The sequence below is a fragment of the Prionailurus viverrinus genome, chromosome E1, assembly GCF_022837055.1.
Source record: "Prionailurus viverrinus isolate Anna chromosome E1, UM_Priviv_1.0, whole genome shotgun sequence".
NCBI lineage: Eukaryota > Metazoa > Chordata > Mammalia > Carnivora > Felidae > Prionailurus > Prionailurus viverrinus.
This window is the reverse complement of record NC_062574.1, coordinates 20,181,585-20,196,653: the sequence shown is the minus strand read 5'-3', so window position 1 is coordinate 20,196,653 and position 15,069 is coordinate 20,181,585. Positions and strand designations below refer to the sequence as shown.

The window sequence follows — 15,069 nt, the reverse complement described above, 5'->3', positions numbered from 1 at the left end:
AGGATAAAGGAAATAAAACAGATAAATAACCTGGCCCATGGTTACTGCTAACTAAATGACAACTATTAAAGTATAAATGCTGTATTCATATGATTATTGCTGTTGACACTTGACAGACCAACTCGCAAAGACTAACGTCCTCAGATTGTGTTCGTAGATGGTCAAGAAGCCAGCGATGAGATTCCGTAAGATCACCCTGTCTGCATTACTTTCTTGGCAGTAGTCACATTCTGCCCTTCCCGGTGTGCATGCCTTTTCTCCTTCAGTTGTGTGTGCCAGGACAACAACTTAAATACTGGATTGTCTTTCTATATGTGCACATATTCTAATTCATTCTTTTTGATAGTTGCATAGTCTTCTAGTACACATGTATTTCTTCCTGCTGCTATAACAAATTCACCACAAATTTAGTGACAATACAGATTTATTATATTGCAGTTCTGGAGGTAGAAGTTTGAAATGGAGGGGTGCCTGGGTGGCTCAGTGGATTAAGCATCCGACTTCGACTCAGGTCATGATCTCACAGTTTGTGGACTTGAGCCCTGCAACTGGCTCTGTACCAGCGGTGCAGAGCCTGCTTAGGATTCTCTCTTTCTCCCTTTCTTTGCCGATTCCCCACTTGTGCTCTCTCTCTCTCTCACAAAAATAAATAAACATGAAAAAAAAGTTGAAAATCCATTTCAATTCTGAAATGAATTGGCAGGCCTGTATTCTTTCTGAAAGCTTTAGGGGAGAATCATTTATTGCCTTTTCTAGCTTCTCGTAGATGCCCAAATTCCTTGGTTACCAAATCACTTCAGTCTCTGCATTATATGTCACAATTGCCTTCTCCTCTCTGATTTCCTGCCTCCGTCTTAGAGAGACTTGTGGGTTACACTGGGCCCACTTGGATAATCCAAGAAAGTCTTCCCATTTCAAGTTCCTTAATATTTTTTAAAAATGTTTATTTAATTTTGAGAGAGAGAGACAGTGCAAGCAGGGGAGAGGCAGAGAGAGGGAGACATAATCTGAAGCAGACTCCAGGCTCCCAACTGTCAGCACAGAGCCCAACACAGGGCTTGAATTCATGGACCTTGAGACCATGACCTGAGTTGAAGTTGGACACTCATCCGACTGAGCCACCCAGGTGCCCCTCAAGTTCCTTAATATTTTTTAAAGTTTATTTATTCATTTTAAAGAGAGAGAGAGCGAGCATGAGTGGCAGAGAGGGAAGGGGAGAGAGAATCCCAAGTAGGCTCTGCTTTGTCAGCACAGACCCTGAAGTGGGGCTTGAACTCATGAACCATGAGTTCAAGTTCTTTAATCACACCGGCAGAGTCCCTTTTGCTGTGTGAGGTAACATATTTTCAGTTGCCAGAGATTAGGACATGGACATCTTGGGGGGTGGGTATTCTGCCTACCACTGCATGCACCGAAACTTACATAATCAGTCTTCTATTGACCAACATTCAGATTGTGTCTAGTTTTTCATCATAACAAACCAGGCTGCAAGGAATATTTTTGTACTCATGTATTTTCACACTTATATGCATGTATCCATTTGATGATGTCCTGGTGTTGCACTGATAGTCAAAGGGTATGTGCATTTAAAATATTGACAAGTATTTTCAAATTCCTTTCTAAACCATATGCATTGGGGTGCCCAGCCGGCTCATTTGGCAGGGCATGCGACTCTTCATCTCAGGGGTGTGAGTTCAAGCCCCACATTGGGTGTAGAGATTACTTAATAAAATATTGAGGCACCTGGGTGGTTCAGTCGGTTAAGCGTGGGACTCTCGGAGTTTGGGCTCAGGTCATGACCTCATGGTTTCGTAGGTTCGAGCCCTGTGTCCAGCTCTGTGCTGACAGTGTGGAGTTGGCTTGGGATTCTCTTATCTCTCTACCTGTCTCTCTCTCTGCCTCTCCCCTGTTCATGCTGTCTCTGTCTCTCTCAAAAATAAATAGACTTAAAAAGAGGGTTTTTTTAAATTAAAAAATCCTAAAAAATTAAAATTAACCGCGTGTAGTAATTTTATTCCTATCAACTGTTTATGAGACTGACTGCTTCTTCACATATCTCAACACAAGGTACCGTCAAACTTTCAAATCTCTGCTAACCTGTCAGGTGAAAACTTGTACAATATACCATCAATCTCATTTGAAATTGAACAGTTTATTTACTTATTTTTCATTTTTATTTCTTCTGTGAACTGCCTACTGTCTTTTTTTTTTTTTCCTGACGAACGACAGCCATTCATCTATTATATATGTTGCAAATATTTTTCCTAGTTGGTCATTTGTGTTTTGACTTTGAGCCACACAGAAGTGTTTAGTTTTTTACCTAGTCAGATTTATTAATCTTTTCCCATGTGGCTTCTAAGTGTTTCAAACATTTAGAAAGGCCTTCTTCAAGAATCTTTAAAATTCTCCCGTATTTTCACCTGGGAGGAGCATTTTAAAATTCTTTTAAATCTTTTATCAAACTGGTGAATGTGAATGCGTGTCCACGCCCCCCTGAAAGGTGGGAGGAGGGCAGATTCAACCTTTTCCATGTGGCTAGCTAGCTGCACCGTATGTATTAGCTAAGTCTCCTAGACGTCTTGAACGCTAGCCAGAGGAGAAAAGGAGCCAAAAGAGGAATGGTAAAAGATTCTGCGTGACTCGGCGCACCCGCGAGCCCCTTTGCGGAGAAAAGCGCTCCTAGGCCAGCCGGCTTCCTGACCTGCGACCCGGGAAACCGGCGGAACGCAGGTGTGCGAGGGTTGGGAGCCGCACGAGCCCGGCCTCGCAGGACTGTACGGCAGCGGGGGAGTGGTTTGGCGGGAACACAGGGCCGCTCGGAGGCCGCCGCCGCCGCCGCGATGCTCCCCTCCTTGCAAGAGTCTCTGGATGGGGATGAAAAGGAGCTAGAGAGCAGCGAGGAGGGAGGCCCCGCCGAGGAGCGAAGACCCGAACCACCGCCCAGCAGCCACTACTGCCTCTACAGCTACCGCGGAAGCAGGTGCAGCGCCCGGGTCGTCCCTATGGCCCCGCCCCGGCCCCGCATCTCGACCCCGCATCCCGTCCGTGGCAGCTCGAAAAGCCTTCTTCCCCTCGGCTAGCTAGAGTGTCTGGTCCTAAGCTCGCTTCACGCCGTTCTTCCTGGCCACCGTCCTGGACTGTCGTGCCCCTCCTAAGCCTCTGCTCCCCAACTGTCCCTGTCGTCTTCTCAGCCCTTTCCTGTCGCCCCTTCCCTTTGGCGCAGTGCTTCGCACGCTCTATAACGTCAATTTCTACCCCTGTCCTTCCTGTTACTATCACCTGTTTTCTTCCATTAACCCCACACATTCCCCCTCCCCCCCTCCCCCCCGATTATCCTCTGCCCTCGCTGCCTCTATTTCCTCTGTTGGGGCAGACATCCCTGGGGCTCTCTGGGCCCTGTAAAGTCTGGTTTTTAGAAGAAATTTCTTTGACTTTTGTGGATATCTAATTTAACCTTTCCTCCAGCGCTTAACGGCCTGGAGAGAGAAGCGGCTCTTGTCAGCACTGTCTCATGGGTTTTCCCTGCCATGAGGATAGGCAATGGAGGATCCATGCACTTCCACCTTGCAGCATTTTAGTTGACTGTTCACCCCCACCATGCTTGCAGGGATAGGGGCCATACTCCACTTGAGTTATAGCCCATAATTGATAGCTGTATTGCTTTTGCCATGTGCAGGTTGGCACAGCAGCGAGGGGACAGTGACGATGGAAGCCCAAGTGGCACAAATGCAGGAACTCCCTCTGGTGATGATTTCAGGTAAAAACATCTTGGCCATAACCCGTGTGTGTGGTTATCTTCCGTGCATCTCTCTGTCCTCTAGATATCAGTGGGTACCCTATTTCCATTCGGCTTTCCCCAAGTCAAACCATCAAGCCCACCAATCCCCTAGGAACCTCATCTGGATTTCCTCATTAGTTCATTCATTCAAGGCTGGGCAGATCGAAATACTGGTGGTGCCCCTGCTGATTAGCCAGAGGCAATGAATCTTAGTTCTTGATTGGAAACTGCATTAGAGATTCAATATCATATGGGTATAAAGCGATTTAAAATCCTCCCTTCCCCCCCCCCCCCCTTTCAATACCTTTTCAGAGCTTCTCTGCTATGCCCTAGAATATAAACTCCAGGAGATTGTTGTCTCTCTGGTTCACTGGTATCTCCCTACCTGGCACCTAGGTAGGTACTAGGGTAGACGTTTGGTTTTTAGGTTTATTTATTCTGAGAGAGACAAGAGAAAGTGTGAGCGGGGGAGGGGCAGAGAGACAGACAGACAGACAGAAAGAGAAAGAGAGCCCCAAGCAGGCTCCACACTGTCAGCAGAGAGCCTGACGCAGGGCTCAATCCCACGAACCATGAGATCATGACCTGGGCCCAAACCAAGAGTCAGACACTCAGCCGACTAAGCCTCCCAGGAACCCTTAGGGTAGACATTTAATACCTATTTAATAAATGAATGGATGAATTAATGAACCTTAACACTTGATGCAAAGTAGGGTATACTACAAAAATATGTTCACTGACTGGATGATGGATGGTTTAAGGAATTCTTCAGGTGTTGCAATAGTATTGTATTGTGAAAAGTAGGTAAGGTGAGTAGAGGGGATTCCAGTGGAGTCCTAATACTAGAGAGAATGAGCTGGAAAGGTAGGATTATTTTAAGTGTTTGATGATGTAGATCCTACTTGGTGACATACATTGCTAGAAGGCTCGCCAACAGGAAACATAAGCTTTTTCAAGTCCTTAAAGAGATTGGGGCTTTTGGTAATATTCTGCCTTACGGGGTGTGCGTGCATTAGTCCACTGGTAAGGGATGTGTGTCTTTTATTTATTTGTCAAGCCTCTCCTTGGTGGACACTAATCTGCCATCTGAAGCGGAGCCAGACCTGCGCAGTTTCATTGCTAAGCGTCTTTCTAAGGGAGCAGTGTTTGAAGGGCTGGGTAATGTTGCATCTGTGGAGCTGAGGTAAGTGTAAAATGTGCTGTGTCCTGAATTTTTCTTTCTGGGCTAAATATGAGAAGTGATGAGAAATTCCAAACGATCAGCTCTTACTAGACTTGCAAAGTGCATCTTTGTTCCCTGGCGGCCTGAGCACTGGGTCTCTCTCTCACACACACACATTTGTGGAATGGAATTACTTGAATGGCAGACTCTGCCTCCTAAGTGCACTTATTTAGTCTTGCACTTGGAAGAAGAGAGTTAATTACCAAAACGAAAATTGTACACTTGACAGTCTGTAAAGTGCTTTCACAAACTTTGATGCCATTCTCTCTACAAAGGGGTCAAAGAGCAGAGAAGCAAATATAGTCAAAGACACTAAGATCACAAGGCTGGTCATGTTGATGGAGTTCAGGTGTAAACATAGGTGTCCTCCATTGAATTCCAGCCATCTTTCTGTTAAATCCCTCGACTATAGTTCACTTCAGAATATGATTTTAGCATCAAGTCCCCTCAGAGGACAGCCACAGGCCAAAGATAAAGCCACAGGATAAACATGTTGTATCTGCCTGGAGCGTCAGGGTTTAGGGGAGAGAGAGAACATGGTTATATTTATGTAAATGTGGATATACCAAGAATGACAAGAGAATTTGTATGTGTTTTTCATGTAAGAGAGGAGAATTCAAAGGAATTGTTAGGTGCTGCTTTCGCTAAAGCCCGTGATGGTGCATGTTAATTTTCTTCTGCTACTACAAGTAAACCAAGGAAAAGTCTAGGAAGTTCCGACCCCGTTTGCAATCTAACAGTATTGCCAGATCCAGATGATCAGGGTTCAGAGCAGTCCGTAAAACTAGGTGCATGAGTTAGCAAAATACTACATTTTACTTGTTTTTCTTTTCCAGGATTCCAGATTACCGGGTCGGTTGTTATTACTGTCTTTTCCAGCAAGAAAAACTCCTTCCTGAAACAGCAACAGTGGACTCTGAACGTAACGCTTCAGAGTATGTGGTCTGTTTTTTAGGAGGGTCTGAAAAAGGACTTGAGCTATATCCTTTTCTTTTGTCTTTGATGGTATCAGGAAGAAAAACATGGGAAGCCAGGTGGAGGAGTATTACTACCAACCTCTAAAGAGCTTTTCTACCCCTTAAGTGTTTGCTTCATTTCATACCTTCATACGACCACTTTGTCTTTGAATTTACAGTTTTCATTGAGAGATTTTATATTTCCCATTGAGAGATAAAAACACTGTCTTGATCCATCCTTTATTGCTTCCTTAAGAACGTACTTTCAGGCTTGAATTGGACAAGTACATTCAAGGCCTAAAAAATAACATGAACTGTGAGGTAAGATGATCGTTTTAACTATTCAGCTTGAGACGATTAACATACTATAACTGCTGTACTTATGAAACCAAACAGGTGGATACAAAGACACACAGATTCTAAAAATGTACTGCTTTATGGGCTAGAAGGGTACTTGTTAAGAGAAGCAGGGAACCTAGTCCTGTAAGTGCTCTAAGTTTCACAAGACTGCTTCTAATATTTTGTATCCATGAAAGATATGCTCTATTAAATTCAGTGTATATGGTTAACTTGCCAAGAAGGAAGAGTATGCTCTTTTCCTGGCTTCTAGGCCCCTAAGATTTATATTCTGGTCAGAACTAATGCCCATGAAGAAGCCTCTGGCACCAAAGACATGCTATATAGTGGTCTAACTGCCCTTGAACTCAACATCAAAGATTTTTAGAAAAATTCCATTTTTCATTAATCGATCTTTTGTGAATTAGACACATCTGTATTGATTAATTTATCCATACCTTTAAAAAACTACACACTCCACTTGTGGCAGTTGCTAAAGTCGTTAAGAATTACGACTTTAGGGGCGCCTGGGTGGCGCAGTCGGTTAAGCATCCGACTTCAGCCAGGTCACGATCTCGCGTTCCGTGAGTTCGAGCCCCGCGTCGGGCTGTGGGCTGATGGCTCAGAGCCTGGAACCTGTTTCCGATTCTGTGTCTCCCTCTCTCTCGGCCCCTCCCCCGTTCATGCTCTGTCTCTCTCTGTCCCAAAAATAAATAAACGTTGAAAAAAAAAAAAAAAATTTAAAAAAAAAAAAAAAAAAAAAAGAATTACGACTTTACTACCCATTACACGTGGTAACAATTCCTTTTGTCATGAGCTTACAAGTTCCTGCAGGAAGGAGAGCATAGGAGTGAGCCAGAGCACTGAGTCCGGGGCAAGCTGCTCTCCCAGAGTGGAGCTCTTCTGCTAGTCCCCAGTGAGCAGCACAGCCCAGAAAAACAGATATGCTCAGCCCAGATATGCACAGCCCAGAAAACCAGATATGCAGCATGTCTGACAGCTGGAGTGCTTTGATGAGCTAACTTGTGTGTCCTTCTCTGATCCTGTTCGCATGTGAATGAGCTATCTCATTCCTTCAGCCTTTCAGCAGGTGCTTTGTAAGCTCACATGTGGATGTTTCAGGCACTCCCAGGTGCTGGAGAGACAAGAATTATTAAGAGAGTATCTCCTGAGGGGCCTGGCTGACTCAGCTGGTAGAGCATGACTCTTATCTCGGGGTTGTGAATTCAATCTCTCCTTTGGTGTAGAGATTACTGAAAAATAAAATCTTAAAAGAAGAAAATCTCCAGAGTGCACACAGTATACTGGGGGGTGGGGGGGGGGGTGGGGGGGGGGAAGATGGACAAGTAAGTGCTCGATATTTCCCAGTGACAACATAGCATGGAACCCTATTGATTTGGTCTCTTTGTTTTATGTAATGCATTTCTAAGTGTGTGTGTTTTTTTGGTTTGGTTTTGTTTTTAAAGTAGGTTTCACACCAAACATGGGGCTTGAACTCACAACCCTGAGATCAAGAGTCCTATCCCATGCTTTACCAACTGAACCAGCCAGGTGCTCCTTAAGAAATTCAGTACAGAATTAATCCCCACTGTGCTCAGCAAGCCTAGGAAAATTATATCACAATTCCTTTTTTTGAGTTGGTCGTGTTAGCTTGAAAAAAGGAAGTGTCTATTCCCAGTTCTTTACACTGTAAAGAGTATCATGAATTGGGGCACCTGGGTGGCTTAGTTAGTTGATGGTCTGACTCCTGATTTCATCTCAGGTCATGATCCCAGCGTAGTGGGATCCAGACCTGCATCGGGCTCTGTGCTGAGTAGGGAGCCTGCTGGGGATTCTCTCTTTCCCCCTCTGCCTTTCTTACCTTTGTGTGTGTGCTCCCTCTCTCTCTCTCTCTCAACAAATAAATAGATAACTACATATCATGAAGAAAATGTTAAGTCCACTAAAGTGAAGGCTTATATTAAACCAAATAACATTCTTTCTTAATCTAGGAAAGGGGCCTGGAGAACCATATAAAATCCTACTTGAGCAGCTGGTTTGAGGATGTTGTATGCCCAATCCAAAGGGTGGTTCTTCTCTTTCAGGAGAAGCTTACCTTTCTGCTGCATGCCGTGAGTATTGCCCAAAAAAAAGCATTTCTTTAATTGAGAGTCACGTTGACAGAGTCTGGATTATTTAAAGACATACTCACTGTCTCTGAACATTACTTTTTCCCTCCTGAATATTCAAACTATGCTTGCAATCGGGATAGACCACTTTGTTTACTGAGATCTAGAAAGTTCTATTCCTAAGGTAGAATCACAAATACTAAATCTTCCTAATAGGATAAACATTTTTAAATAATACTTTTTGAAGTGATCTGGGAGAGGTATAATTTCCAAAACAATTTGAAAAGGAAAATAAAAATCCAAAGTGATTTTAACCATATAAAAATGTCCAAATAGGGGCGCCTGGCTGGCTCAGTCAGTAAAGCGTACAACCCTTAATCTTGGGGATGTAAATTCTAGCCCCACATTGGGGATAGAGTTTACTTAAAAAAAAAAATGCCAGATGAAAAATGAAAAATGCATTAACATATCCAGGCAATGGGGAAGGCTAGAGTATATGGCCAGGCTTTTATGTAAATATGTGGTGGGTAAATTCAGTGGAGACTGGATGGTCCATGAGACCAGGGCGGTAAAGCACATTTTAGACTGCCCACTGACGCCTCTAAACAAGGCTCTGTAGAGTTCTGAGCTAGTCCAGTGGTTATTGGGGAAGCTGAAGTTTAGTCTCAAGTAGCTGCTCAATAAGGAAAACTGATACATGTATCAATCAGGCTTTATTTTTCTCTTGTAGGCTCTCAGTTATACCCCTGTTGAAGTTAAAGAATCCGATGAAAAAACAAAGAGAGACATTAACAGGTAAAGAACAGTTTTGCAAGGAGGGAAACTTTTCCACAGCAAGCCTGATATACATCTTTAACTCCCCACCCCCACCCCCACCCCAGAATGAATTTGCTTTCTCCCTCCTATCCTGTAATACTGTGTGTGGAAAAGAACTTGTGTGTACGGCAGGTTTCTGAGCGTAGCCAGTCTTCAAGGCCTCATCCACGAAGGCACCATGACATCTTTGTGCATGGCCATGACAGAGGAGCCGCGTAAATCTGTGGTCATCGATTGTAGTAGCTCCCAGCCCCAGTTCTACAATGCAGGTGAGCGCAACTTCTGAGGCACTCTTGGGAGCCTGTTTTTGCACTGAAAACACATGATACAAATTTATCCGTCCTGCCTTGTGCAGTTGTGCATGTTTATCTCAAACTCACCAAAAAACAATAGCAATCCTAGAACCAGGATTGCTGGTTAGAATAGAATCCATGGAAATCCTGCCATGCCAGGCAATTCCCCTCCTGTGTATATAGAGAAATTCTCATATGTGTGCATAAGGAAACAAGTACAAAAATGTTCATAGGCGTCATTTGAAATAGCAGACTGGAAGCAAATGTTTATCAACAGGAAGATTGAAAAACTTACATTTGTACAGTAGAGTTCTACATAGCAGCAAAAATGCATGAACTAGAGCCGTGTGCCTTGGTATAGCTCAGAAGCATACTATTTAGTGAATCAGCTATTAAAGAAAAATACATAACATTTTAACGTATGCAAAGTAATACTATCTAGGGCTTAGAGATAAAAAAGAAGTATGTGGCAAAAGTTCTCTGCCCCTTTCCCGCTTATGCTCATGCTCTCTCTCAAAAAAAAAAAAAAAATATTTAAAAATAAATAAGTGGGAATAATAATCCTTTCTGATGGGAAAGGAGGGGAGTGTGATTGGGAAGAGGCACACAGGGCTCCAGCCAGTTGTTTTTTGTTTTGTTTTGTTTTTTAATATTTATTTTTGAGAGACAGAGTGTGAGTAGGGGAGGGGCAGAGAGAGAGGCAGACACAGAATCTGAAGCAGGTTCCAGGCGCTGAGCTGTCAGCACAGAGCCCGACGTGGGGCTTGAACTTGGGAATGACGAGATCATGACCTACACTGAAGTTGGATGCTTAACTGACTGAGCCACCCAGGCGCCCCGCCAGTTGGTATTTCTTAGCCAGGTGTTGAGTAAATTATTTTTTTAGACTGTTATAGAAGTCTTAAATAATTCACTATAAGTGTTTTTATCAAGAAAGAAAATCCCGACGTACACACATATTGAATCATCATGTTGTACACTTGAAACTAATATATGTCATTTACACCTGTTAATAAATAAATAAAATAAATAGAACAAATGTCTTATGCTTTGTAGGATTTCATTTTTATTCGTTTAATTTTTCTAAAATACCTTATAGGAAGCAACCGGTTTTGTGAGGATTGGATGCAGGCTTTTTTGAATGGCACCGAAGGAGGTAACCCTTTTCTTTTTCGACAAGTACTGGAGAACTTTAAACTAAAGGTAATTAATTGGCTATGTGCCAAATGCCACATATAATTTTTGTCTGAATTTTCATTAGTACCAGTGAGAGAGTAACAGATCTGCTTTACGGCTGTGATGTCTGTTAAACAGGACGTTCTCAAAACCAGAATCTCCAGAAGCCATTTACTTTATATTTTTCAGGAGCTTCTGCATTTATATCCTTGCATTTCCAATTGATTGGGTTGAACGCTTGCTTGCATCTCAGGCACATCAGTCTTCTAATTTGTGATGTATCTTAGTTGGGAACTGTGCGTGCACGCGTGTGCGCGCGCACACACACACACACACACACACCCATGCACACACACCCCAGTTCGGTGCCTAAGGGTTCAGAATTCTGATGGGGAGGAATGTTGTTACTTTATTTAGTTGATTTTAAAAGTATTTTTAAAAGTATTTTTATAAAGTAATTTCATAAGAAATTTTGTTCTCCCATGGGCAAAGCATATTAGCAGTAAGAATGATAGAAATATTTAAAATAAAAAACATCTCAGCAATGTAAGTTGAGTTCTCAGCTGGATAGGAGATATTTTTCAGGCTTCATTATTATCTCACTAAGCACATATTTAACTGGGAAATCTTTTTCTAGGCCATACAAGACACAAATAATTTGAAGAGATTTATCCGTCAGGCAGAAATGAATCATTATGCTTTGTTTAAATGCTACACGTTCCTGAAGAACTGTGGGAGTGGAGATATCCTTCTGAAGATTGTTAAAGTGGAACACGAAGAAATGCCCGAGGCCAAGAACGTGGTGGCTGTCCTCGAGGAATTTATGAAAGAAGCCCTCGCCCAAAGTTTGTGATCACACGTTTTGAGATCATTGTATTGTGAAGTCGTACCTTGAAGCCTTGGTGTTTGAAACTGCACTTGTCATAATTGTCATAGGATTGCTACTTAAGATTAGTTGAAACCCACTCTAGATTTTTTTCATTTTGTACTTGTAAAACTTACTTAGACATAAAAATCCGAGGACTGTCTTCACTGAGTCCCAGACACACGTGCGTTAGAGTCGTGGAATTTTAGTATATCACTGGCCCCATAAATTCTAGACTTCAGGGGGTTGATGCTCAAAAATCTTGAACAGTAATTCTGTGGCTTCTCTGAGAAGTTGGCTGCAGTATTTAGCAATTTTTCCTCCCAGAAAAATTGTAATACTTCTTTCTTCAATGTATTATAGCTTCTTGAAAAAAATGTCCTCCTAGTCCTAGGACAAGATTAGCCCTCCAACACCATTTCAAAGATAGATCTGTGCATCCTGTGGGTGCTTGGATAGATTTTTTGGTCTGATTGATAATGGTATGGATGATAAAACCAGCTTTTAAGTCAATACACAAATCATGAGTGTGTAAGAAATTAAATGAGCTTTAAAAATAGACGCACTAGCTTCAAGATAAAACCTTACCTCGGATGGAAAGCTACTGCGGAAGTGGCCCCCATCATTCATTTGTTCACAGGTATTTTGCCAACAGCCTGTACTTTGTCTTTTCTATGAAAATGCTAGTTTTCAGATGTTAAAACAGAAACAGTACATAAATTCTACAAGCAGACTGTAACATGAAGGACGCAAACAGATTCTTCATATCACAGTTACTCATTGATTTCAGTTTTTTGTATATTTGTTACAAGCCTCACGTTGTTTTACTCTGAATCAATTGAACGTGCCCTCATCTGGAGCCATTTATAATTCCCACGGAAGCCAACCGTAGCTACACACATATGATGGCAGTTTGTTCTGCGCAGCTCTTTAATAAATCCATTTGATAATGATTTTTGTTTAGAAGATCAGAAGTCCCATTCTCACTGCCGTCAGGATGCTCAGAGGAACACAAGCCCGTAAAAATCCTCTCCTAAACTCATCTAAATTCACTTAAGTGCTGAGTTTTAACTTTCAGAATGACTGACGATGGCCTTCTGCTTTCTCTTCTACAGAAGTCGAGGAACATGACTCACCAAGCCATTTCTTTTCCTTTAATGAGAAATACAATTCAGGATCTTCATAAAGGCTCTCCTATGGTTTTAAACTTTAATAACTTGGATTGTAGGCAGTATAGGAAAAAAAATTCCAAATAGCATTTTTTATAGCATTACTTACAGAACGACTATGGGAAACAGGCAATTCTGTGGCACTACCCTCGAATCTGACTTTTTCTAATGTACTCTGTTGCTCATTTAGAAATCATTTTTTTTTTAATAGACAACATTAGGACCTCAACATTTGGAGTCTAAAAAAAAATATTTTTCATTTTCAAATTCACATATCAACAGCCCATGATGTAAATGGCCTTTAAAAGTAAATGTATTACCTGCTTCAAGCTATTTATGGATATAGTCAAGGTATAACTGTACATTCCTTATGTGTACTTATATGTATTTATTTTGTGATGCAGTCTCACTACATTACACAGTTGTATACCATACAGTCTTATTTTAAAGCCTGTGACGAACTATCACTACTGTAGGCAAGGACAATGGTGACCTGGAACTGGATAGCTGGTTGGCCATGAGAAGAAACTCAGAGAGCTCATGACCAGAAACATGTACTGTACTCAAATTTTAATAAGCTAATGAATTAACTTTTAAAGTTTTTAAACAGGATTTGTCCAGGCACGGAATACATTTATGTATTACTTGTGTGCTCGACACACAGAGGAAATGTATGTTTGTCATGTATCAAAAAATGGCCTCAGTTTACCTATAATTAGATTTGTAATAATAATAATAAACTGACTTAGCTTCTCACCGACAGAGTCATTTTTATTTAACTATCTCCATTCTCAACGCTGACATTTTTATTCATCCGCAACAAGTTTATGGGCAAATTACACCTGTTACGCTAAGGAACCTGTTGAAGAAAATCACACCACCTGCCGGCATACACCTTTCTGCACCTCGCAGGAGGCATCAGGCAGTGTAAGGGCAGTCTCCATCACGGTGTTTTACTCACTGTCCAAGGAAATACAGCTGTAGGACCCAGTAGTGCAGGTCACTTCCCCTCACTCTCACTCATTACTAACGTGACAGAACGCATGTCCTTTACCGGAGGAGCGCGTATACTGGATGCAAGGAAAGCCTGCAGGCATCTGGGAGCTAAGATTCAGTTAGGACCACGTTTTCCTAACCATGCGTCTTCTCAGTAGTGGAGACCCACCCCTGACATCAACGGTCTCTCTACTTGGAGGTCTAGAAGGGCAGCCCCAGTTCTACAACTGCTAGCCTTCCCAAATGGGTCACAGACTTCGTATCATTCTGAGTTGGCATCGGTGCTAGATCCTGGGGGTCAGGGGTGATTAGGGAGCAGTAATGAATTCATAGCTGTGGATTTTCTTGTAAACCACTTCCAGGAGGGCTGATAAAGAGATCCTATTAAGTGAACACCGAACAAACATTCCAAGGTTCATTACTGTTACTAATGCAATGAGACTGGATCTTTAAACAAACTCCCTGACATTTCAGTGTCCTTGAACACCCGATGAACAGCTGAGGGTTGAGAGCATGAACTTTGGAACCATAGTATGAAGCCATCTATGCCATAAAGCACCTGCCAGTCACTAAACTCTAAGCCTTCCCCTCATGTGTAAATATGGGCGTATTTATACTCACTTCACACAAGTAGCTATGCAATTAAATGAAAATAATACATTGAAAATGCCTCATCCAGTGCCCAGCACATATTAAGTAACCAGTAAATTGTCTTCATAATTACCTTATCACTGGTTAATGTCTTACAAAGTTATGGGAAGAATGAGAATCTGGTAGAAGGGAGGAACCAGAAAAGCGAAGGGGGAAGTGATAGGGAGCCAAAGGCAAAGCCATCTAAACAGCTTTTGGCTATTCAGGGAGCTTGTCTGTCAGTGCCTCAGGTATTGGAGCCTGGAACTGATGGGGTACAGGGGGTGCACGGGTGCTCAGACAGGGTCCTGATTTTCCCTCTAGGGAAGTTAGTTATCCACACTTGAAAGAGAAATGAGTTTTTTTACCTTCAGCCTGAGCTGTACTCAAATTGTTCTAGAATGACTTTTGCAGCATTTAAAAATGTGGTTTGGCGGGGGCGGGGGGGGCACCTAGGTGGCTCAGTCGGTTCAGTGTCCAACTTCTGCTCAGGTCATGATGTCACGGTTCATGAGTTCAAGCCCTGCGTCAGGCTCTGTGCTGACAGCTCAGAGCCTGGAGCCTGCTTTGGATCCTGTGTCCCCCTTTCTCTATGTCCCTCCCCCACTCATGCTCCGTCTCTCTCTCTCTCTCTCAAAAATAAAATAAACATTAAAAAAATTTTTTTAATGTTTTTTTTCTTTTAATAACATACAGGAAACTGATGTGAAAGAACATTATGGGA

General features: G+C 42.4%; 1 protein-coding gene across 1 annotated transcript; it reads left to right on the top strand.

The window, feature by feature from the left end:
- Positions 1 to 2,767: 2,767 nt before the first annotated feature.
- Positions 2,768 to 13,475, top strand: CE1H17orf75 (chromosome E1 C17orf75 homolog). Its single transcript, XM_047831802.1, has 10 exons — positions 2,768 to 2,980; positions 3,677 to 3,757; positions 4,836 to 4,961; positions 5,837 to 5,980; positions 6,220 to 6,277; positions 8,284 to 8,403; positions 9,131 to 9,195; positions 9,349 to 9,485; positions 10,609 to 10,712; positions 11,323 to 13,475. The coding sequence occupies exons 1-10, from the start codon at positions 2,841 to 2,843 to the stop codon at positions 11,536 to 11,538; spliced, it is 1,191 nt and encodes a 396-aa protein (XP_047687758.1). The 5' UTR covers positions 2,768 to 2,840; the 3' UTR covers positions 11,539 to 13,475.
- Positions 13,476 to 15,069: the final 1,594 nt, after the last annotated feature.

Coding starts and splice junctions, on each gene's coding strand:
- CE1H17orf75 (XM_047831802.1), top strand. CDS start 2,841: ATGCTCCCCTCCTTGCAAGAGTCTCTGGATGGGGATGAAAAGGAGCTA. Junction 3,758..4,835: donor CCCTCTGGTGATGATTTCAG/GTAAAAACATCT, acceptor TTATTTGTCAAG/CCTCTCCTTGGTGGACACTA. Junction 8,404..9,130: donor TTACCTTTCTGCTGCATGCC/GTGAGTATTGCC, acceptor TTTCTCTTGTAG/GCTCTCAGTTATACCCCTGT.